At 35.9% G+C, this 24,741-nt stretch overlaps 1 protein-coding gene across 1 annotated transcript in view; it reads left to right on the plus strand.

Annotated features, from left to right (window-relative positions):
• The window catches only part of CCDC141 (coiled-coil domain containing 141), a 181,367-nt gene that overhangs the window by 36,275 nt on the left and 120,351 nt on the right, over nucleotides 1–24,741 (plus strand). Inside the window, exons 3-4 of the mRNA XM_008687200.2 lie at nucleotides 17,181–17,372; nucleotides 20,984–21,092. Of these exons, the coding sequence (XP_008685422.2) occupies nucleotides 17,181–17,372; nucleotides 20,984–21,092 (301 nt within the window). The remainder of the gene's footprint in view (nucleotides 1–17,180; nucleotides 17,373–20,983; nucleotides 21,093–24,741) is intronic.

The following is a 24,741-nucleotide window of genomic DNA, read 5'->3' on the forward strand; positions in this document are numbered from 1 at the left end:
TTTGATGTGTTTGTGATGCTTCACCTCATCCATTCAGCTGTCCTTCCTGGTTTCAATCTCCTTGCCTCAAACTCTGGCATGACTGGAATCTTCCTGGCTCTGTTAACCTCCTGTTTCTGCCTCTGTTTCCTGAGGCTTCCTGATTTACAGGTGTTTTGTAATCCAGCATATCTCTTCTTACTTTATACCTCCTTCTCCAACCTTTTCTGTTCAACCCTGTGGTTTTTGTCAGCCAAAGTGTCTTCCCTCTTCTTATCTTCCACGAAGAGTGCAGGCACAAGGCTGAAAAGGTGGTAATGGTTTTTTGTCCGTGGGAATGTATTGATTACACAGTTCTTCAGCATAGAACATCTCTGGGGCTCCTTGATCTCTTTGCTGTTGTACATGGGCACAGTTAGGCACCCACAGTCCCTACTCATCCCCTGCTTCCTCTGTCACATGGTTTGTCAAACTGTGCTTCCCAGATCCCTGGTTGTTTGGCAACATAGTCTCAGAGATCCATGAATGCCTAGAATAATTTCAATTTTTTAAAAAGATTTTATTTACTTGAGAGAGAGAAAGAGAGAGTGAGAGAGCACAAGCAGGGGTAATGGTATAGGGAGAGGGAGAGGGAGAAGAAGACTCTCCACTGAGCTGGGAGCCCAATTAAGGGGCTCCATCCCAGAAGCCTGGGAACATGACCTGAGCGAAGGCTTAACTGACTGAGCCTCCCAGGCACCCCTGATTTCAAATTTTTTATAATTATTTTAAAATATTTAATATAAGCTGCCAGATTTCAATGCTTACACTTGTGTTTGTGTTTTCCATTTCATTGGTTCCAGTGGAGCGGCAATTTGACTTTTCTGGTGTTTTCTCAAACTAGGAGTCCACAGACTTGTTCTCTGAGTTCCTGAATTCTCGAGATTGAGAAACACTGCTCTACTGTGCTGAAATGGGCCTGGACCAATGAGCGACCACTCAGGCCTAGCTACTCATTCCTCATACATCCATTGTGTCTGTAGTCCCTATGAGTCTTGAACCTCTCCTACACACGGGGAATGTAAAAAGTTCCTTTCTTCAAGGGTTACTGGGGGAGTCAGATACATAAAAAGACAATTTTAATATATTGTGAAAGCGCTAGTCAGCTGGTACAAACTTTCAGGAGAACAACTTAGCTCTTGCATCAAGAGCCTTGAAAATGTGGGATGATGCTTGACCTAATCACTCAACTCTTTGGAATTTGTTTTATGGAGAGAACCACAGAGATTTATATGAAAGATCAGGAAGTCAAATGCAAAGAATTGTTGGAATTAGCTCAGCCCAATATTACTTATAATAGTTAAAAATGGAGGCCAGAGTTAATATTTATGAGGGGAATACTTCAATAAATGATGACCTTATTGATAGGATATTAAACAGCCACTACAAATAACATTTCTACAGAATAATGAAAAAGAAAGAATTCAGGGGCGCCTGGGTGGCACAGTGGTTAAGCGTCTGCCTCCGGCTCAGGGCGTGATCCCGGCGTTATGGGATCGAGCCCCACGTCAGGCTCCTCCGCTATGAGCCTGCTTCTTCCTCTCCCACTCCCCCTGCCTGTGTTCCCTCTCTCGCTGGCTGTCTCTGTCTCTGTCGAATAAATAAATAAAATCTTTAAAAAAAAAAGAAAAGAAAAAGAAAGGATTCAGAATATAATGTAAAGCAGAAGAACAGCACAGCTTCAGTACCAGAGGTCAGCAAATTTTCTGGTAATGGGTCAGATAGTAAACATTTTAAGCTTTGTGGATCACATTACTTTATGAATTGCAACTGTTCAAACTCTGCTGTTATAGTGTGAAAGCAGCCATAGACAGTCCATAAACAAATGGGTTTCATTCCAATAACCATGGGTGTAGCCCAATAAAAATTTATGGAAACCAAAATTTGAATTTTGTATAATTTCCGTATATCATGAAATAATATTTTTTGAAATTGTGTTTTGAAATCACTTAATGCAAATATAAAATGTAAAACATAAAACAATGTAGAAACAATTCTTAGCTTGTAGACCATACAAAAACAGCTTACAGCCTGGCTTTGGACTGTGGGACATAGTTTGTTGCTCCCTGATCTATACCATGTGATTCTAATTATGTGAGTGTGTGTGTGTGTGTGTACGTGTGTGTGTGTAAAGCTATGTGAATATTAATGGAAGTTATCTCTGGAGTGGGATTATAAGTAATTTGTGTTTGGTTTTCATGTTTGTATTTTCCCCATTTTTAATACGAAATTACATTATTTTCATAATCAGAAAAATAAAACGATTTGCTATAATAATTGTTATAATAGTGGAAAGGACTTCCTTTAAAGAGATTTTTATCCATCTATTTATTTATTTATTTTAGAGAAAAAGCGCGTGAGTGGGGGAAGGGCAGAGGGGGACAGAGAGGGACAAGCAGACTCTGGGCTGAGTGCAAGCTCAGTCTCACAATCCTGAGATCATGACCTGAGCCAATACTAAGAATCAGATGCTTAACTGACTGAGCCATGCATGTGCCCCAGTGGAAAGCACTTTAAAGGGGCAAATACAGGGCGCCTAGGTGGTTCAGTCAGTTGAGCGACCAACTCTTAATTTTGTCTGGGGTCATGATCTGAGGGTCTTGGGATCGAGCTGCATGTTGGGCTCCATTCTCAGTGTGGAGTCTGCTTATCCCTTTCCCTCTGATCCTTCCCTCACTCTGTCTCTCAAATAAATAAATAAATAAAATCTTTAAAAATAAATAAAGGGGCAAATACCCTAAACCCACGAGGTTGGGATAAGGGAAGTCTTGCTGAAAGAGTCAACCCCTGAGCAGTTGTCTTGAAGGATGATGAAGAATTACTCAGGCATAGATGAGTCACAGGGAGGGGGCAGGGAAAGTGGAGGCAGGAAGGGAGAGCATTCTAGTGTGAAACATGAAGTTTAGAACATGGGAGAATCAGGAAACCACAGAAAGTTCAGAGGGCTGGAGAGCAGTATGAGAGAATGAACAGAAACAAGATTAAATAAAGAATCAAGCACTGAAGGTCTTAAATGCTATGCTTACACTTCAAATTTTATCTTAAAGTCAATTGGAAGCCACTGAAAACTTCATGAGTTGCTTAGCGACATGATCATTTTTCTGATATAGAAAGATCTGCATGGCCTCAGGATAGAGAATGGATTGGCTAAGAGTGAACCTGGACACGAAAGGACAAGCTGAGAGGCTATTGTAGAAATTCAGATGAGAAGTGATGAGAGACCAAACAGAGGTGAGGGGTAGAAGTAGAGGGAGGAGAAGTTTTGAATGATAAATAGGAGGTTGACTCATAGGTCTTTGGAACTGATCACATCTTGGAACTGAAGGACATGTGGGGGAGAGAAGAATAAATAACAAATATCTTCCTTATTTTTGCTCCTGAAAGCCAGGTGAATAGATTTGGTGGATAAGATGACATGATCAGTTTTAGATTTTCTTTTTTTAAAAGTGCCCCTGGCTGACACAATGTGGACAAGATTGATTCATTACTCATTTTTCTTCAATTAAGATATGGTTGACATATAATAGCATATTAGTTTCAGGTGTACAACATAGTGATTTGCCAATTATATACATTATGAAATGCTCACCATGAGAAGTGTAGTTACCATGTGTCACCACACAAAGTTATTACAATATTATTGACTACATTCTCTCTCTTGTACTTTGTGTCATTGCGGCTTATTCATTTTACAACTGGAGATTTATACCTCTTAATTCCTGTCTTCTATTTTGCCCATCCCCCCACCCTCCTCCTCTCTGACAACCACTAGTTTGTTTGTTCTCTGTATTTATGAGTCTGTTTCTCTTTTGTTTGCTCATTTTTTAAAGGATTTTTAATTTATTTTTATTTACTTATTTAAGAGACAGAGACAGAGGTATGACAGAGATAGCAAGAGAGAGCACAGGTGGGGAGGAGACGGAGAAGCAGGCTCCCTGCTGAGCAGGGAGCCCAACATCGGGCTTGAATCCCTGGACCTTGGGATCATGACCTGAGCCAAAGGTAGATGCTTGACTGAGCCACCCAGATGCCCCCATTTGTTTTGTTTTTTAGATTCTGCATCTAAGTGAAATCATATGGTATTTGTCTTTCTCTGTCTGTCTTATTTCACTTAGCATAATACCCTCTAAGCCCATCCTTGTTGTTGTGAACGGCAGGATTTCATTCTTTTTTATGGCTGAGTAATATTCCACTGTGTATAGATACCACATCTTTATCCATTCATCTACTGGTGGACACTTAGTTTGCCTCTGTATCTTGGCCATTGTAAATAATTTGCAGTAAACATAGGAGTGCATATATCTTTTCAAATTAGTGTTTTCATTTTTCTCAGGTAAATACCAAGAAGTAGAATTACTAGATTATATGGTATTTCTGTTTTTAGTTCCTTGAAGAACCTACATACTGTTTTCCATAATGGCTGCACCAATTTACATTCCCACCAGCAGTGTGTGAGAATTCCCTTTCCTCTGCATTCTCACCAACACATTTCTTGTCTTCTTGATACTAGCCATTCTGACTGGTGTGAGGAGATATCTTATTTCAGTGTTGATTTGCATTTCTCTGATGAATGATGATGTTGAGCATATTTTCATGACCATCTGTATGTCTTCTTTGAAAAAAATGTCTATTCAGGTCCTCTGACTATTGTTTGATTGGATTATTTGTATTTTTGGTGTTGAGTTGTATGAATTCTTTATGTATATTTTGGTTATTAGCCCCTTATCAGATATATCATTTGTAAATATTCTCTCCCACTCAGTAGGTTGCCTTTTCATTCAGTTTTAGATGTTTTGAGTTTGAGGTAGTTGTTGGATATTTGGGTCAAGATTTTCAGTAGAGTTTAAAAATCAGGAGAAATAGGGGCGCCTGGATGGCTCAGTCGTTAAGCGTCTGCCTTCAGCTCAGGGCATGATCCCAGGGTCCTGGGATCAAGCCCTGCGTCGGGCTCCTCCACTGGGAGCCTGCTTCTTCCTCTCATGCTCCCCCTGCTTATGTTCCCTCTCTTGCTGGCTGTCTCTCTCTCTGTCAAATAAATAAATCAAATCTTAAAAAAAAATAAAAATCAGGAGAAATAAATTATATAAACAGTGGTTGTTATTATAAGAGCTTATGCATTCATTTGCAAAGAGATATTGAACAATGATTCTTACTCTTTCTCTTCCACCTTCCACCCATGGATTATATGGAGACACAATCTAATCAATACTTGTGGCTCTTTGTGATGGTCCATGCAAACCTTGGGATCACTTGCCCTTCTGTCCACAGGACCAAATCTAAAGTTCTGGAAGAAGTTAAGTAGTTTGAAAAAGTCACACAAATGATTTTGATATAACATCCCCAGCTCAGTCCTGATCTCTACTTGCTGAATGAGAAGAAGAGTAAAGACCAAGGTCTCCTGAAACACCTAGACATTTAAAATTAGGCAGAGAAAGTGGACTTGTAAGAGAGAAACAAAGCACAGGAGGAAAATCTGAGTGCAGTAGTAGCCAGTGGAAGAAAAAAAAATTTTAAGGAGCATGTAACAGTATTAATCACAAAAAAGTAAATGAAGATTGTTGGCATTGACAAATGTAAAGTCACCATGGAACTATACAAGAATATTTCAGTAAATTAGCAGGGATGGAAGCCATTCAGAGGTGAGTTGAGAAGTCGGTGGGTATTAAGAAAAAGCTGAAGTATCAAAGAAAAGAAAACAAAACAAGTATAGCTGGATGTCCCCTCCCCAATCTTTCCTATCTGCTACCACAGTTTGTATGACTTGATTCAGAGATGCTTGGAAAATTCTTGCTGAATGGGTAAGAGCATGGATGAGTGAATACATTTTTTAATAACTTCAAGTTCCAGGAGGTATTATCTTCTCTGAACTTTAAGAGTCATTGAGAGTATTATTGTATTGTTGTTGAACAAGTGACAGTTCGGTTTTAGCTTTAATGGAGAATAAAAAGCACTCTTTCTATTCAAGTGAAATACTCTCTATAATGCCCTATTGACTGAGGATGTTATAAGTACTTTGGATAATATGTGAATCTTTAAACTATCAAGCACTATATAAACATTATTTATATTGCAATATTATTACCGCATTGATAAATAAAACATGTTAAAATGAATTTTCTCCCCTTTTAGGTGTGTTTTCAGATACTAATCTATCTTTTTATCTCACAGTTTTTGATAGTATTCAACGTGGAAGAGCTGTTTCTGTCTTTAGAAGGAAGTCCATCTATAGGCAGTAGCAACCTAGAGAGGCAGTTGAAGAGATGGGGTGAAGGTGGGAGCAGCGCCAGCTGACATCAGGTGTTCAGAATTATATCCTTAGGGTTGCCTGGGTTTCACTTGCACAGTACATAAATCCCATGACATTTTTACAGGAACTCTTCAGGTCTGAATAAGAAGTGAGAGATGGAGAAGACCTGCAGGGTGTTGTCAGGGGTTTTCCCACTGTTGGAAAGCTGGGGGGTGTGGCATTCTAGGGAATAAGGCGACAAATTAATTTTGGTCCAGTCTAAGAACATCTTTAAAATAACTATGGAAGGGTTTGCTCCAAAAGTAACAGAGAACTGCTGCTCTCGAATGGGTGCCGTGTGACAGTTTTGCTAGAGGCACTTCCTAAACTTGATGTCAGACGGCAGCAACTGGCCTCTAAACTCTCCGCTAACAGCCTGTGAAATAAGGTGAAATGACTTTTTTTTTTTTAATATTTATTTATTGCCTGGCTAGCTCAGTCGGTAGAGCATGAGACATTTATTTATTTATTTATTTATTTATTTATTTATTTATTTATGAGAGAAAGAGGGAATATGAAAGAGAAAGCACGAGCAGAGACAGAGAGGGAGAAGCAGATTCCCCAATGAGCAAGGAGTCCAACGTGGGTCTGATCCCAGGACACTGAGATCATGATCTGAGCTGAAGGCAGATGCTTAACCAACTGAGACACCCAGGCGCCTCGACTAGAAGGAATAAAGTGAAATGATTTTCAAGAGAAAGTGAAAGAAACCTCTTTTTTTTTTTTTAATGATTTTTTTATTATATTATATTAGTCACCATACAGTACATCCCCGGTTTCCGATGTAAAGTTCGGTGATTCATTAATTGCATATAACACCCAGTGCACCATGCAATACGTGCCCTCCCTACTACCCATCACCAGCCTATCCCATTCCTCCACCCCCCTCCCCTCTGAGGCCCTCAGTTTGTTTCTCATAGTCCATAGTCTCTCATGCTTCATTCCCCCTTCTGATTACCCCCCCTTTCTTTATCCCTTTCTTCCCCTACTGATCATCCTAGTTCTTATGTTCCATAGATGAGAGAAATCATATGATATTTGTCTTTCTCTGCTTGACTTATTTCACTTAGCATTATCTCCTCCAGTGCCGTCCATGTTGCAGCAAATGTTGAGAACTCGTTCTTTCTGATAGCTGAGTAATATGAAAGAAACCTCTTTGATCTCTCCCACACATTCTTTTTTTTTTTTAAAGATTTTATTTATTTATTTGACAGAGAGAGACAGCCAGTGAGAGAGGGAACACAAGCAGGGGGAGTGGGAGAGGAAGAAGCAGGCTCCTAGCGGAGGAGCCTGATGTGGGGCTCGATCCCAGAGTGCTGGGATCACGCCCTGAGCCGAAGGCAGACACTTAACGACTGCGCCACCCAGGCGCCCCCTCTCCTACGCATTCTGTCCCAAAGATTCACTGGGCCCACACCATGTGCAGGGCATTCATTGTTTCTTAGTAGGGTTTCTATTTGGTGGCACAGTATTTCATCAAACCACTCCCCACCACACAAACACATTCTGACAACTAAAAATACTTCGACATATTTCCAGACACTCCTTTGGGGCATTCTGGTTGAGAACCAATGATAGGTGCTAGAGTTTTAAATATGAGTGAGACCACACATAGGTCTCTTGTGTCTCCTTTACAGACTTGAAATCATTATGATTAGCATACACAGTTCATTAGCCCTCTCCATCAGCACATTACATGGATTTATGTTTCAGGCTACCTAACTGATGTACTGCTTTTCTTGAGGAGAAGAGAGACGAAAGTGGTGGTCTCCATAGGGGATTGGCAACCCACATGAAAAACAGATCAGTATTTCCTGAGTGCCGGCAGCATATGAGATAGTACCAGATTCGTAAGGGAAGCCTGGCTAATAGGGTGTCAGGTGCATGGGCAACCATGGAAATTTGGAGAATGCTGAAAGAATCACATGGCCTTCCTAAGACCTTCAAGGCTGAAGAAGACAGAGACCTAAACATCAAACACCTGGATGGTGGATTTTTGGCTTTGGATTCAGAGCATGATCCATTTTAGGAATCTCACAGAAATATACTTCAACTGATCATTATCTTGAGATCTTGAACTGGCTGAGAAATATCCCTGTTCCATAAATCCTGCCTATTTCACTATTTGGGTCCCTCTCTGTCTTCCAGTATTTGGGATGATGTTTTGATAGGCCCTGGGGAGCATTGAACTGTACCTGGCCTCTGATCCCAGTACCCCAAGAGTGATCTAAATTCCAAGAGAATTTGGAGCAGATAGTTTTCTGCCAGTCCTCAAAGCAGACTGTCTACGGGCTTTTTTGGAGAAAATCCCAAGTGCGACTTGTACCAAATTAAACCCAGAGGGTTCTGCAAGAATGTTGTGGCCTTGGGATTGCAGTGAATAGAACATTTTTGTGGTTCACACTGGAGGTCATGGGAGAGTCCAAAGGAAATATTGGAAGCCAGAATTGCAGTCCTTCAAACTGTTTGTCCCCAAAACCTCTGCATCACTGATTTATGAGGTATCGCTTCAGTGGGAAAAGAACAGTATTAAGGGAAACTATTGTATATGTAATTAATAAGGCTAAAAAACACCTCTAAAGACGACCCTATTACATATAGAAAGAACCAACTTTCAGATTTATCTTATCACATTTCTATCAAACCTGAGAAATATCACGGAAAGGTTGTGTTCACTTGCTTTGCTCTAGAATGAATTCATTGCCCATTTCTTATTCTCCCCTAAATCTCTGCCTTGGAATGATCAGGTTTTCCTACTTTCAGCTCTTAATACAGTCTGTCATCCAACGAGGTATCTTAGAATTTAAAATTCCTAATATAATCTCTTTCTTCTCCTTACATACTTTTGAGCTAACACCCATTGTAAGTAGAAATTAAGGCCAAGTCATTCCCTTTTAATGACAAAAAATATAAAATGAAAAAAAAAACATGCACAATACAAAACTAACCAGCCCTCAAGATAATCTAAAACTTGTCACATAAGAAGAAAATGCCCAGATACTGTGCTTTCCAATAGCTAGATAAGAACGTATACACATTTCATCTAATTCTTCTGGCAATTTAGACAAGCATTTGTCCACTTAGCCTAAACACCAAGGAGATCAGAGCTGGCACATATTCAGTACATGTCTCTGAAGAGGTCACTGACACATGCAACCCAGTTTGCCTGAGACTTTGAATTAACTATGACATTATCAGGCTCTGGTCTAGATTTTTCCTTTTTTTTTGCATTATGAATTCTGTTTTCCTTCTTTATTAAGCATGAGAGAAACTTGGATGTATAATACAAGATTTTACCTTTGCAAATGTATCTGGCAGTGCTAGGGTACAGTCTCCCAGCAGCAGTGGCTCAGAGTAATGGATTTTATTTCTTACTCATACTACATCTTGCTTTCATGGTAATTACAGTTCAGTTTTGCATGTCTTCTTTATTTTAGGATCCAAGGTGAAGGAACATTCCCTTCTATGAAAAGAAATATGGTAGAGTCACTCATTCGTTCTTAAAAGTTCTGCTCAAGAGTGGCACACAAAACTCCTGTTCACATTCATTAAAGTAAATCACATGAACAAGTCTGATGTTAGGAGGCATGAGAATATAATCCTCTTACAGGAGGAAGTAGCAAGTAACTGGGAACAATAATACAATTAAAGTGTATAATGTGTCTTGGGGTGTAATTTAAAAGTGCAAGGAAGAGTACTGTTCTAGAATTCTAACTGGAAATAACTCAGGTCCCTTGTTTCCAGTAAAACAATGACATAGCTTTTTCGGTTTGCTTTTTTCAGAATAGTTCTATTTTATATAATTGCAAAAATGAACATCACGTTTTACCCAATGATAAAAATAACATTCTCATAAAAAAATTAAAGATGGCATAAATAAGAAAGTAAAATTCAGTAGAAAACATCTAAGTAAATACCTAGCAAAATGAAGATATATATTCATATAAAAACTTATGCATAAATATTCATAATAGGTCTATACATTGTAGCTTAAAATTGGAAACATCCGAATGTCAACAGGTAACTAGATAAATTATTGTATATTCATTCAGTGGAATACTACTCCATAATGAAAAGAAAACATGCAAGAGCATGAATGAATCTCAAATACTTTATGCTGATTGAAAGAAGCCAGATAGGAAAGATTACATGCTGTGTGATATCATTTATGTGAAACTCCAGAAAAGGAAAATCTAATCCTAGGTGACAGAAAGTGTATCAGTGGCATCCTGGGACAGGGTTGATTGGGAAGGGCTATAAGCAAACTTCCTGGAGTAATAGAATTATTATGGTGATGGTTACTTAGATGTATACATTTGCCAAAGTTCTTTGAGAAGATGAGATGATACATTTTATTACATGGAAACTATAACTTCAATAAAGTTAATTTTTGAATTATTGACAAGTCTCAGATTCTTGGTTATCTTGTAATCAGGTTATTTATTGGACTTTAAAATTAGTTACATAATTATTTAGTTGATTTTCTTGGGTGTGCTAGATGAACAATCATATTGCACATTTTTTAACTTAATCATGTGGACTGATGATTCTAAAGCAATGTTTAATAAGCAAAAATGGATTCTTTTTTTTTAAATATTTTATTTATTTATTTAACAGAGAGAGACAGCGAGAGAGGGAACACAAGCAAGGGGAATGTGAGAGGGAGAAGCAGGCTTCCCGCTGAGCAGGGAGCCTGATGCGGGGCTCGATCCCAGGACCCTGGGATCACGACCTGAGCCAAAGGCAGACGCTTAACAGCTGAGCCACCCAGGCGCCCCCAGAAATGAATTCTTGACAGTACTCTTGACTGATTCAAATTTTTATCAGTGAGGAAGATACTTAATCTTGGAATCAAATAACTGTTCTTTTTAATTAAGGAAATATTCTTTTTCGTCTCCCAAGTTGAATTTTGATTAAAAATGAATGCTGTATTTTTCCCAAGACTTTTTCAGTGCAAGTTTTCTAATTTTTATTAAAGTATTATATTACTAATTTAATTTACAAATATTGAGCCAACCTTGCTCTTCTGGACTAACCCCAGCTTGGTCATGGTGTATTCTTTTTTTTTTAAGTCCATTTTATTGAGGCATAATTTATACACAGTAAGATTCACTTTTTAAGTGCATGGCTTGTTGAGTTTTAACAAATGCATACAATTATGTTTATTATGCTTTAATATACTGTGGAACTTAATCTGCTTATATTTTATTTAGAATAATATCACAAGTATATTTTTTAGAATAATATAATCACAATATAAGCTTATATTTTATTTATAATAATATAATCACGAGTACTATTTGTTAAAGAAATTGTTTTTACCTCATATGATTTTTGGTACTATCTTGTTAAGTTTTGACATCAGAATCACACTAGCATTGTAAAATGAATGAGAATATTTCTTTTTTATGTCCAAAGAAGATTAAGCAGCATAGAATGTCTCTCTTTTTTTTTTTTTTTTTGAGATTTATTTATTTATTTATTTGACAGGGAGAGACGGCGAGAGAGGGAACACAAGCAGGGGGAATGGGAGAGGGAGAAACAGGCTTCCTGCTAAGCAGGAAGCCTGATGCGGGGCTCCATCCCAGAATGCTGGGATCATGACCAGAGCAGAAGGCAGACGCCTAACTACTGAGCCACCCAGGCACCCGTCTGTCTCTGTTTCTTGAAAGTAGCTGGGATTTGGCTTAAAATAAAGCAAGACAAAAAAAAAAAAAAAAGAAAAGAAAAAAAAGGAAAAAAAGCACAAAACCTCTCTGGGACTGGTACCTGTTGGGGACCTACTTTCTTGAGAAATTATTCAATTTATTCTATGGTGATGGTGGTAATGATAGTGATGATGAAGGCAATAGTGGTAAGAGTTTCTTAAGACAATTTTCTTAACATATTTTTTAAGGAAACTTTCCATTTTATCGCAGTTTGACATTTATTAACAAAAATATTTCTTTTATACCTAAAAATAAATCCAAAACTTACTATGTGCATTTATGTCCCTTAATCTTAATATTTTATAATTTTGTTATTTGTATGTCATTTTGTTCCTTTTTAAATCTATTAGTTTTTTAAATTTTTTCTTATTGAGGTGAAATTCATAGAATATAAAATTAATCATTTTGAAGTGTACAATTCAGTGCCATTTAGTACATTCACAATGCTGTGCAACTACCACCTCTATCTAGTTCTGAAATATTTCCATCACACTAAAATGAAACCTCATACCCATTAAGCAGTGACTTCTTATTCTCCCCTCCCAAGCCTTTCCACCATCTATCTGTCAGCATGTTTTCTAGCAACTGCACTATTTGCATTCCCACAAGGAATGTATAAGGATTCTAATTTCTCCACACATTTGCTGACACTTACCATTTTCTGTTTGTGAAAAACATTTGTAGTCATCCTAGTGGGTGTGAAATGTCATCTCATTGTGGTTTTGGTTTGCATTTTCATAATGATTAATGATGTTGAGGTATTTTTCATTAATTGTTAAGTTGGAAGAGTTTTTTATATATTCTGCATGCTTGACCCTTTTAGAGAAATGTTTTTCATATATTTTCTTCCATTCTATAAGTTTTCTTTCTACTTCTTTGATAATGCCCTTGATACTCAAAAGTTCTTAGTTTTGAAGCAGTGTAATTTCTCTGTTTTTTGTTGTTGTTTCTTATGCTTCCAAGGTCATATCTAAGAAATCATTGCTAAATTCAAGATGATAAAGATTTACCCCTATTTTCTTCTCAGAATTTTATAGTTTTAGCTCTTACATTTAAAATTTTGATCCATTTTGAGTTAATTTTTTATATGGTGTAAGTTAAGGGTCCAATTTCATTCTTATAATTATGGATATCCAGTAGTTTCAGTACTATTTGTTAAAGAAACTGTTTTTACCTCATCGAATGGTCTTGGTACCATTGTTGAAAATCAGTTGGCCATAGCTGTATGGTTGTATTTCTAAATTCTCAATTCTAGTCCATTGATCTATCTATATGTACATTCTTATGACAGTACAACATGATTTTGATTACTGTCACTTTGTAGTTAAGTTTTGAAATCTGAAAGTGTAAGTTCTTCAACTTTGTTCTCCTTTTTCAAGATTGTTTTGGCTATTGGGATCCCCTTATAATTCCATATGAATTTGAGGATTAGCTTTTTGATTTCTGCAAAAAAAAAAAAAGCTGTTGGATTTTTGATAGTGATTACATTGAATCTATAGTTAGCTTTGAGTAGTATTGCCATTTTAATAACATTAAATCTTCTAATCCATGAACATGGGATGTCTTTTCATTTATTTAGGTCTTCTTTAATATATTTTTAGTGATGATTTTGTTTTTGTTTTCTGTATACAAGTCTTTCACCTCCGTGGTTAATTAAACTTACTCCTAGATATTTTATTCTTTTGGATGATATTATAATGGAATTGTTTTCTTAACTTCCTTTTTAGATTGTTTATTTCTGGTGTATAAAAGAAACACAACTTACTTTTGTGTATTAATTTTTTTGCACTGCAACCTTGCTGAATTAATTAGCTCTAGTATAACTTCTTTAAATTTTAATAGAATTCACCAGTGAAACCATTGGGCCTAGTGCCTTCCTGTTTAGAAGGTTACTAATTATTGATTCAATTTATTTATTTATCTATTTCTCCTTGTGTAAGTTTTGGTAGATTATGTCTTTCAAGGAATTTGTCTATTTCATCTAGGTTATCAAACTTGTAATATTCTTTTATTATCCTTTTAATGTTTATAGGTCCAGTAGTTATGACCCCTCTTTCATTTCTGATGTTAGTAATTTGTTTCTTCTCTCTTTTTTCTTGTTTAACATGGCTAGAAGTTTAACAATTTTATAGATTTTTAGAACCAGCTTTTGATTTCATTGATTTTCTCTATTGATTTCATGATTTTTGTTCTAATTTTTACTACTTCTTTTATCCTGCTTATTTTATATTTAATTTACTCTTCTTTCCTCTAGTTTTCTAGGACAGAAGTTCAGAGTATTGATTTTAGATCTTTTCATATATATATGAATATATATATATATGAATATATATATATATGAATATATATATATATGTATGTATTCAATGCTATAAATTTTCTTGTTGGCACTGCTTTTGCTGCAAATTTTGAGAAGTTGTATTTTACTTTCTTGTAATTAGGAATATTTTTCAATTTTTCTTGAGACTTTTTATTTGACCCAGGTGTTATTTAAAAGTGTGTTGTTTAACCTACTCATGTTTTGGAATTTTTCAACTTTCTTTCTGTTATTGATTTCTACCTCAATTCCATTAGGTATGAAAGCATACTTTGATTTCTATTCTTTTAAACTTGTTCAGATATGTTTTATGGCCCAGGATATGGGTCTATCTTTGTGAATAGACAATCTCATGCATCATCTTGGTGAATGTTCCATGTGAGCTTGAGAAGACTGTATGTTCAGCTCTTGTTGGGCATAGTAGTCTGTACATGTTAATTATATCCAGTTGATTGATAGGTTTACTCAATTAAACTATATCCTTAATAATTTTCTGTTTGCTTGGTATGTCAATTACTGACAGAGGTATTGAAGGCTCCAACAATAATGGTAGAATTGTCTATTTGTCCTTATAGTTCTATCAGTTTTCGCCTGGCGTATTTTGATACTCTGTTGTTAGGCACAAATACATTTAACACTGTTATATCTTCTTGGAGATCGATCCTTTCATCATTATGGAATGCCCATCTTAATCTCTCATAATATTCCTTGCTCTGAAATCTGCTCTTCTGAAATTAATATAGCTACTCTAATTTTCTTTAGATTAATATTAGCATTGTATATCTTTCTCCATCCATTTACTTTTAATCTCTCTATACCTGTATATTGAAAGTGGGTTTCTTACAGATGACATATAGTCTCGTTTTTGCTTCCACTCTTGATAGTTTTGCTGTTTCAGCAAGCAAAAATGTCTCAAAATTTTCTTACCATTTTTAAGTTGTCTTTTTCGTGTCAGTTTTCACTTGGTTGCTGTAAACCTCTTTCTTTTTAAGCTTTTATTTATTTATTTTAGAGAGGGGTGGGAGGGGGAAAGGGGGAGAGAGAGAGAAACACCCAGCAGACTCCACACTGAGCACAGAGCCCAATGAGGGGCTCAATCTCACAATCCTAAAATCAGACCTGAGCTGAAACCAAGAGTTGGATGCTTAACTGTGCTATCAGTCACCCCAGTTGCTTTGACCTCCGACTACTTTCCAGAGTTCTGATAATGTTGATTAAGACAGTTTTGCTTGCTTTTTCAATGTTTTTGTAGAGGGATAAAATGTTGGAGCCATCTACTCTGCTATTTTTATGTGTATCTGTCAGATATTTTTATGTTTCATTTGGCTTTCTAATAAACCAACTTCTTTTTAATTAATTCTTATATTTTTCTCTGATTTATAATTTATTATTTTGAACTTAATAACTCTTAATTCTTATTTTATTTTATTATTCTTTTTCTATAATTTAGGCTTGAATGTTTAATTAATGAATTTTTTCTTTAAAAACAAAGTTGTTCAATACTATGAATTTTATATGAGCCTAAAGTTAGCTAGATATCTTAGGTTATTAAACACAATAGCCTCATTATTTATTTTTCTCAAAACAGCCTACAATAGTAGTTTTTTTTCTCCAGTTGATCTAAGAATTATTCTTTAAAGTGTTATCTTAGAATTTCTAAGAGATTTGTTTTATTACCTGGACTTCTTGTTGTTTATTTCTACCTATTGCATTGTGACTAGATATAACTACTTTAAATATTTTGATGCCATAAGTATAAAGATTCATAAGTACCACATATCTACTATAGATTGCATCATTTATCAAAATAAAATTCCATTTTAAATACCAGTGTTTTTTTGTTTACATTTCCATTTTGTCTGCCATTAATGTTGTTAGTCTTTCTTTTATTTTGTCTTTGCCTGGTATATTGCATCTTTTTATTTTCAAAAGTTATGTCTTTAGGGATGTCTCTAGTAAACATAAATTAGTTGATTTTTTTAAAGCTTAACCTGATAATATTTGCCTTTTAATTGAGAAAGGTAATGCATCCACTTTTTTGGTGTTAACTGGTGTTTAATTATATTACTACATTTTGGTTTTTTTGTTTGTTTGTTTGTATCCTCATTTGTATGCTCTTTATGCCTTTTGTTTTCTTTTGTATTATCACATTTTAGTCTCCTTTTCTACTGATATTTTAGAATTTATTCGTATTATTTTTAATCTATTGTGTTTTTAAAGTTTTTCCCATTATTTTGGTGCCAACTTTAAGAATGAAACAGAATCTGTGAGATCCTCCTCCTATTCCTAAATGAAATAATTATGTAAGCACATGGTCCTCTTTATCTTCCATATTTTGTTCAAACAATCTGTATTACCAGTTATAGATATTCTAATTTTTACATTATCAATATTCTAAGAACTTATTTTTGGCATTTACATTAAACTTCACAAGCATATTAACAATAATAATTATTTAGAATAAAGTGAGTTTTATGAGGTTCATTTTTCATAATTTTTTTTCTTTATCACTCTCTTCTGGATGTGTTCCAATTAGTTTTCCTTTTTTTTGAAATGTGAGATCAACGTAATATTCTGGACCTCTGGGAATGTAAATATGTACCTTTGATAAATCTCTACAGTGTTTGAACAATGTTTAAATGTGAATGCCTTTAGCCCCGCCATGCTTTCTAGCTTATCACAATTTCCATTGCTCCCTTATCTCTATTTGATCCAACTGTCTGCGTTGTAGTTTTCGTTTATAAATTCTTTCTAAACCTTCTTAGACCACATGCAGTTTAAAATACCCAATGTTTAAAATATGATTCCAGGTTCTTGCATTGAATGACACTCTTTTCTTTCCTGCACTTAGGCTTTGGAAGATCAGGTATGGGAACTCTTGCAGGAAGCAGACAAGACAGCTGAAGAGAACAAGGATCAGAGTCAGGTCTATGATGCCATGGCCAACACGTTAGGTGAAGCATGGGCAACCCTTGTCTCCATGCTTGAAAGAAGAAGGGAGCTTCTCAGGTTGACCTCTGAATTTTTTGAAAATGCCTTGGAGGTTTGTGTTTAAAAAAAATACTTTCACATCAGAGCAAATAGACAGCACTCCTGAAAATGTTTTATTTCCACAAATAGATTTTGCAATCAGTTAAAAATGGCAAGATGGCCAAGTTATATACAATACATTTAATTTTTGATTGCCCAAACATAAAATTGTTAATATTTTTAATGTAGCCCTTCAAAAAAACCCTAAGGGTGTGCCTGGGTGGCTCAGTCGGTTAAGGGTCTGTCTTAGGCTCAGGTCCTGATCCTGGGATCCTGGGATAGCATCCAGCATCTTGGGCTCCCTTCTCAGTGGAGAGTTTGCTTCTCCCTCTGCCTCCCCCACCCCCGTTTGTGCTTTCTCTCTCTCAAATAAATAAATAAAATATTTTTCAAAAACCTTAAGTACAGCTAATTAAAATTCAGTAAAATGTTAAGTAAAAATAGAAACTCTTATCCATAAGTCACTATGATTTATTACCTTCTTTAGAAGATGGTAATATAGTTACTAAATCAAACAATTTTCCCTGATTTTATGAATATTAGGAAATATTGGTCTAAAGTGTTCTTGTTGACTTAAAGATGGAGGATAGAATTTCTTCTGCTATTTATGAAAAGGAAATTGCAGAATATTCCATAGAATATTTGACTTGTAAGTGTAGCATTTTATAAAATACTTTCCTAAGGCATATAGCTGGATTTATAGTTTGAACTCATTAAAAGTTTAAAGAAAGAAAAGTCCTGGACCTAAGAAGGTCATTTCCTCCTGTGACTTTTCTTGAATTCTGAGATGTTTTCCCAGTTCCCAATTTCAAAATGCGAGACTCAAAGAACATTATCAAAAGAGCTGTTGTATTTGGTGTAAGACAGTTATTGGAAATTTCACTTTGAACTTCTCTGTCAAGTGGCAGTACATGCATTTTGATGTGAGAGCACTGCTTCATTATGATAAAGCACTAGCTTTGAAAAATATGACATTTCCAAACTCAAAGTTTAGGTCTTAAATCCAAAATAATGAAAGAAGGAAGATTAGTAATAGAACATAAAAACTGGGGTAGACAATCTCATGCATCATGAACTCATTTAAAAGTAAAAAGGAGGAGCAAAAACCTTATTGTAACTTTTAAGTTCTGTTTTCCACAGTTTGAATACAGAAGTCTAACTACAATTCATTTTACAGATCATCTTGGGGAAAAGTTTCATGCATAGTTTTCTTTCCTGAACAGAAACCAGGTGAAATGCACCTACAGGGTCAAATTGTAGATACATCTGATTCATTCCATCTTAGTAAGTGGGGTATAGATGTCAACTGCCCTTGAAATTCAACTCATATGAGCCCAGAAAATTATCTTTCTTCAAACATTAGGCCCAATATTTGTTTCTCACGGGTAGTAACATAAATGCCCGCTGATTTTCTCTCTGATGAGAAATTATTTCCAGATAGTGCATGAAGTAAAAAGAAATACTAAGTCAACTCATAATTCAGCCCACCACTCTGATTTTTAGTGAAAAGATATTGTTTCTTGTATTATCCTGCTTCCAGGTTTGTGGGTCACTTAATACTAAGCTGAAGGCAAACTCCTTTCCTGCCCCTTGTGTTGCCAAACTGTTTTCAGGACTGATTAATAAGAATAAAAAAGAAGAGAATAGGGTCTTTGCAAAGTGTCCCACTGTTGCCACTTCTGTGCCACGCAACATGCAAAAAGAAAAATGGACAATAGAAAATATCCATAGGTAAAAGTTAACAGAACTTTAGGGAAAACTTTTCTGATTAAAGCATTATTTGTATATTTATTTATTTTAATTTCAAATAACAGTTGAAATATAGTTATAAGTTATACAGTGACTCCAAAACTTTTTGTAATGTTCTATAGAGAAAAACCAAATTACCTCCTAGGGTTGGTTTTGCTCGTTTGTTTGTTTTGAAACTTCTCTTTGAAGAAGACCCTTAAAATATGCTATTAAAAATGGAATGAATTAGAGATGCAAATGATGTGTGGATAGGATCCCCTTATTGAACTATGATGAATGCAGTTCCATAAAAATATGAAATGACTTCTTATTGCAGGGTTGATAGTTCTTACAGTACCGTTTCAGACTCACAGACTTAACCATCAGACAGGTTATTCTCTTATTAGACACCATGCTGCAATTTAGAAACTCTGTCCCTAAGTGACAGTGGCTGATATCCACCAGATTGTTCTAACAGGATGGTGGAGGCCTACTCCATATTTCTAAAGAGGACATGCTCATTCATCATTCCATGCCATTTATAACTGGATTTGATGTGGCCATTGTAATAGTCAAACTATAGTAGATAGTTTACAAACTATAGTTTGTAGATCTTGTTAATTGAATAGTTAAATAAAAATATTAAAAATCACTAAATTAATAGATGATAGCTTGGAGAAAACTTGAAAAAAAAGATAAGCATGTGATAAGCTTTTGTGTCTTTCTCACTGATACTTTACCTTTATGAGTTTATCCAATACCTGATACAAAGGTAAACATATTGATTACATTTTTGAATCTGCGTGCCAGAACAAACCAGCTATTGTCTAGCTAGACTGCTACTATGTCTACAATCATGGATGTACTGTACTGATAGAACCAAATATGTTTTACCCTCTTCTAAAATTTGTTTCTAAGATTATTCCCCTGAGAATTTTACCATCACTTCAAATACCTCCCCTTCATATTTCCTTCAAGGAGAAACAGAGAGATGGGTCATATTCCTCACCTTTTAAGGTGCAAAATTGCTCCTTTTTTTTTTTGAAACAGAGGAAAATTTTTTCATTTTTCTTTCTTGCTATATCTAATCACATTTTTATTTATATAAAGAATGCATAAAATCATTGATGAAAATGCAAACAAAATTACAAATTATAGATTTAAAAGGTAAAAGTTCACCCCCCCATCCTTAATCTCATTCCTTCTCATAAAGGAGTGTGTATCTCTTCAGATCACTTTCTTATTTTGTATAAGAAATGGAATTAAGGACATTACTTCTTAGGCGTTTTGTTAAGATCAAGTGTAGAAAGGGGATTAGACTTGTGTTATTTTGAAAGTTACATTTTTTTGGTTCTAGGTCTAGTCACAAAGGAAAACATTCATTGTATTTCAACCTTCCCTCTAAGTGGGTTCTTTAATTATATTTACTTATAATTACATAGGTTACTGGTTAACCAAACTTTTATTGTTTATTTGTTTGTTTGTTTATTTTTAGCAAACGTTCTAGTTATTTTTTGACAAACTGCTTTATATGTTGGAAGTGGCTGCTTTGTTACATAGACACAACAATTTTAGTTGAAGATTTCAACAGATACTTATCAGTGAACAAGTTAAATTATTTCCGCATATATGACATGTATCCATGTATGAAAGGAATACAAAGGAAGGAGAAGAAAGTTCTTTGGCACTTTGTAAATTGACTATATGTAAATACACAACCTCATACAAACACCCTAACCCCACACACTCACACAAACACACACATCATCATATAAACACACGAACACATATACAGTCAGCTAGGTTATGAATTCATGAAAATCATCTACAAATCACCCTAAGCGGCACATTGATTTTTATTTGTTCAAATGTCTTTCCCTTGTATTTGTGTTGTAGTTTGCTATTAAAATAGACCAAGCTGAAGATTTCCTCCAGAACACCCAGGAGTTTGAGAGTGCGGAGTCCTTACAATCACTTCTTCAGCTTCATGAACATCACACCAAAGGCAAGAAATATGTTTATTCTTCACATCAGCTTTTAGAGGTTTAATAACATGTTCATGTGAGAATGCTCATGTGTGACAATGTATTTTAAATTTATTTGTTCATACCTCAAATTGTTCCAAGAAAGTTTAAATAAAGCTTTATTTCTGGTCATTTGCTTCAAAAAAGACATAGTTGTAAATGATTCTAAGGGGTTGTTAGAGGAACAGCCTCCAGAGATTCAGTTATTCAATCTGCTGGGTTTTAGCTCCTGAGGTCAGGGGCCATTCCCACCTTGTTCTTCCTGTATCCTCAGCATCTAGCTCAGTGTTGGCACATGGGGGATCCTCAGGAAATATTTTTTCATTGAATAAATGGTTGAATTCAGTGAATTTTCCTTCTCGGGGTCGGGAAATGAAGATCAGCCTTTAAATAACAGCTCTGGATAAGGAAAATTGTCTTCCACTATTACAGTTACTAAAAGAGAGGGGGCGGTAGAGGACTTTTTCCTCAGGAGGCCTAGTCTGGTTGGGGCATGTACACATGTATTGGCAGGTTACCTGTGGGTCCCTGTTACACCGCCCAGCATACCACGTAGTAACGATTCATTTCCGTATTTGCCTCTATCACCAGATTGTGAGACTCTGGAGGGTGGGGATTAGTCCATATCTGAATCTCCACGATGTACAGTAGCATCCAACCTGAAGACGTTTTTTGAGTGTTATTTGCATTTAATTCCAGTGTAAGACACAATACAATGATATAAACTGGAGCAATAACAAGGCACTACAGGGACATTAAGGAGGAAAAAATTGATTCTAAGCCCTGAAGGATCACAATTGAACCCTCCAGTTTTCCAATGTCTTTTTGAAATGAACGTAATACCTAAGAAGCTTCCTCTCAGGAACAATCATATTGTTACTTATTTGTTCTTAAACGTTCTTACATATATGTTTTAAATGTGGCTGAGATATAGGTTCATTGGAGTCCATTATACTATTTTTCTCTACTTTTGTGTATATCTGAAAGTGCCCATTGAATGAGCTTAGGAAACACAATCCCACTAAGGAACATTTGGAATATTAATATTTAAAAAAGTTTTAGGAAGAAATATCACCGATGATCTCAATGCCAAGACTGTGACTTTGACACTTTTTAGATACTACTCTTTTGGAAAGATTGCTTAGCAAGTTACAAATTCACTTAAGTTATGTACATCCCTTATTTACCCATCTTGAATTTGTAATTTATACTTAAGTATGGCACTGTATAGGTATTAGTATGAAATCTACTTTAATATAAACTTTCTTACATATAATGACAGTCAAAACAAATAATAAAAATTTATTAAATATCTACTTGCCCCACGTCACAAAGCGTTATGTCAGAAAGTAGTGTTTTAGGTATGCAAAAATATTATCTCTAAAATAAACATACCATAGAGATTTTGTATGTCTTGAAGTTCATGATATTCTATCTAGACAGTTTACCCTTGAGGAAAAATACGTCACTTTGTAGATCAACCGATGGAATAAATTGCTAGGAAAGCATAAACAATAAAAACGTTAAGATATAAGAAACCAACAGAGGAAGAACCAAAGGACTGACTGAGGAAACTGAGGGAAAAATTTGTCCGCTTTAATATCATGGTAACAGTAACAGACTGATTTTACCTTGGGTACAGATTACAAGAAGTTTTGGCCAGAGGCTGTTCCTAAGGGTACTATGGTAGTAGTTATATTATTCTGGCAGATGTGAAACAGAGAACCAGATAAAGATGACAAATGGGAATTGTAGCTAATTATATGTATTCTGTAGGAATCTGAACAGGTTGGCCTGTTCCACGGTGAGTCAGCCACGTCTAGCACTTAGAGCTATGCTTCCCTCTCTGACTTGAAAAATCGAATGTGTAAGAACTAGTTATGGAAAGGAAGAAAATAAATACTATGTGGAAACCCTGCCACTTGCCCACATTTCCTCCCTGTGTGTGTGTGTGTGTGTGTGTGTGTGTGTAACTTTTCACAACATCATAACAAACTCTTCAATGCAGAGGAAATATGTATGCATATATATGGAGAATCAGTCATACTGATTATCACATAGGCTATACAAATAAAACTCTTCATTTGCTACACAAGACCCTCTATAATCTGTCTTCACTTCATTCTATCTTTCCCTTCTACATAAGAACTTGCTCTAGACAGGTAGGTTTTTTTTCCCCCTGCCCCTGCCTCTCCCATCTTGTTCATGTTTGTTTCCATTTCTTTGAGAGATTTATTCAAATGTTCTCCCTGCCTTTTCTTATTCTGTTTCAATGATCTCATCCTCTTTTTGGTTCAAGTTGTTTTTGCTGTTCGTTGCTTTGCATTGTTAACTCCCAAATTGTCCAGTGCACATAATCACACTTTCCTCACTCTGAGCAGATAACAGCACCTAATACTTTATTGGACAGATCTAGGTCATGTGACATAAACTACTTCAAATTCTTTCCTTTTCATGTCAAACTCTCTCTTCATAGTATCTTCACTTACCTCATTCTCTCTTCCATCTCTCCAAAAAAAGGTGTCAAGTTAAAAGAGACAACTGGCCCAACTACTACAGCCTCGTTATTGCTGTGCGGTTAACTGCTGAATGTTAGAATGCTAACGTAGAGTGCCATGGGAGACTGGAAAGAACACTGAGCTTCTAATCAGAACACGTGGTTTTTACCACTCCTTAGTCCAATTCTAGTTGTGTGATGCTTGGTAGGGTACTTAGTCTCTAGGTGTTCTTCATATTTCTCCCTGTCCTAAAAATAAAAGACGGTATATCCAACCCTGCTGATACTCTCTTCTTTTTTTTCTCCCCTCTAACATCAAATGTCTCAGAGATTGCCCTGTCTTGTTGACTTGACTTCATGACTATGTCCCCACTTCTCAACCTGGTAACTTGGCTTCTGTTTCCATCACTTTCCCATCACAAAATCTCATGCTTTCTCGACATCTTTTTACATCTCTAGAGAACCACTGATCTCCAGCACTCCAGGTCTCTTAATTCTTCCCCCCTCTTAATACATTTGATCTCATTCAAGCATTGTACAAAAGTTGTTGAACATCTCTGCTATGCCAATCACTATGCTAAGTGTTGGAGATATTGTCATGGTCATTGTCTTCATATTGCCTTGGAACCTTGTGGCAAAGGAAGACATCAATCAACTAACCCAACACATAAGTATAAAACTATAGTTTTGATAAGAGCTGTTAATGAGAACAATTAATAGTATTTGATTTGGTATAGGATTTGATATAGGATTTGATTCAGTCTGGTTTATCCCTTGAGGAATTCACAGCTGAGTAAGACCTGAAGTATGAGTAAAATAAAGGTGGAGAAGGAAGGGGTTGAAAATGGTGTCCCTGGCAGGGGACACAGTGAAAAGTTCTGAGGCAGAAGGGAATGTCAGATTTATGATGTAGTTAAAAAGAGAGGGATGAAGAGTAGAGAGATTGAGATAATCTGAAAGGGACCAGACCATGCCAGACCTAAAATCATGTCAAGGGGACTGTTTTGAATTCTAAGGCAATTGGAAGCCAGTGTGTGTGTGTGTGTGTGTGTGTGTGTGTGTGTGTGAGAGAGAGAGAGAGAGAGAGAGAGAGAGAGAGAGAGGGAGAAAGAGAGACAGACATAGTGTGTTTA

This window comes from Ursus maritimus, unplaced genomic scaffold, assembly GCF_017311325.1.
Source record: "Ursus maritimus isolate PB19 unplaced genomic scaffold, ASM1731132v1 scaffold_1, whole genome shotgun sequence".
Lineage (NCBI taxonomy): Eukaryota > Metazoa > Chordata > Mammalia > Carnivora > Ursidae > Ursus > Ursus maritimus.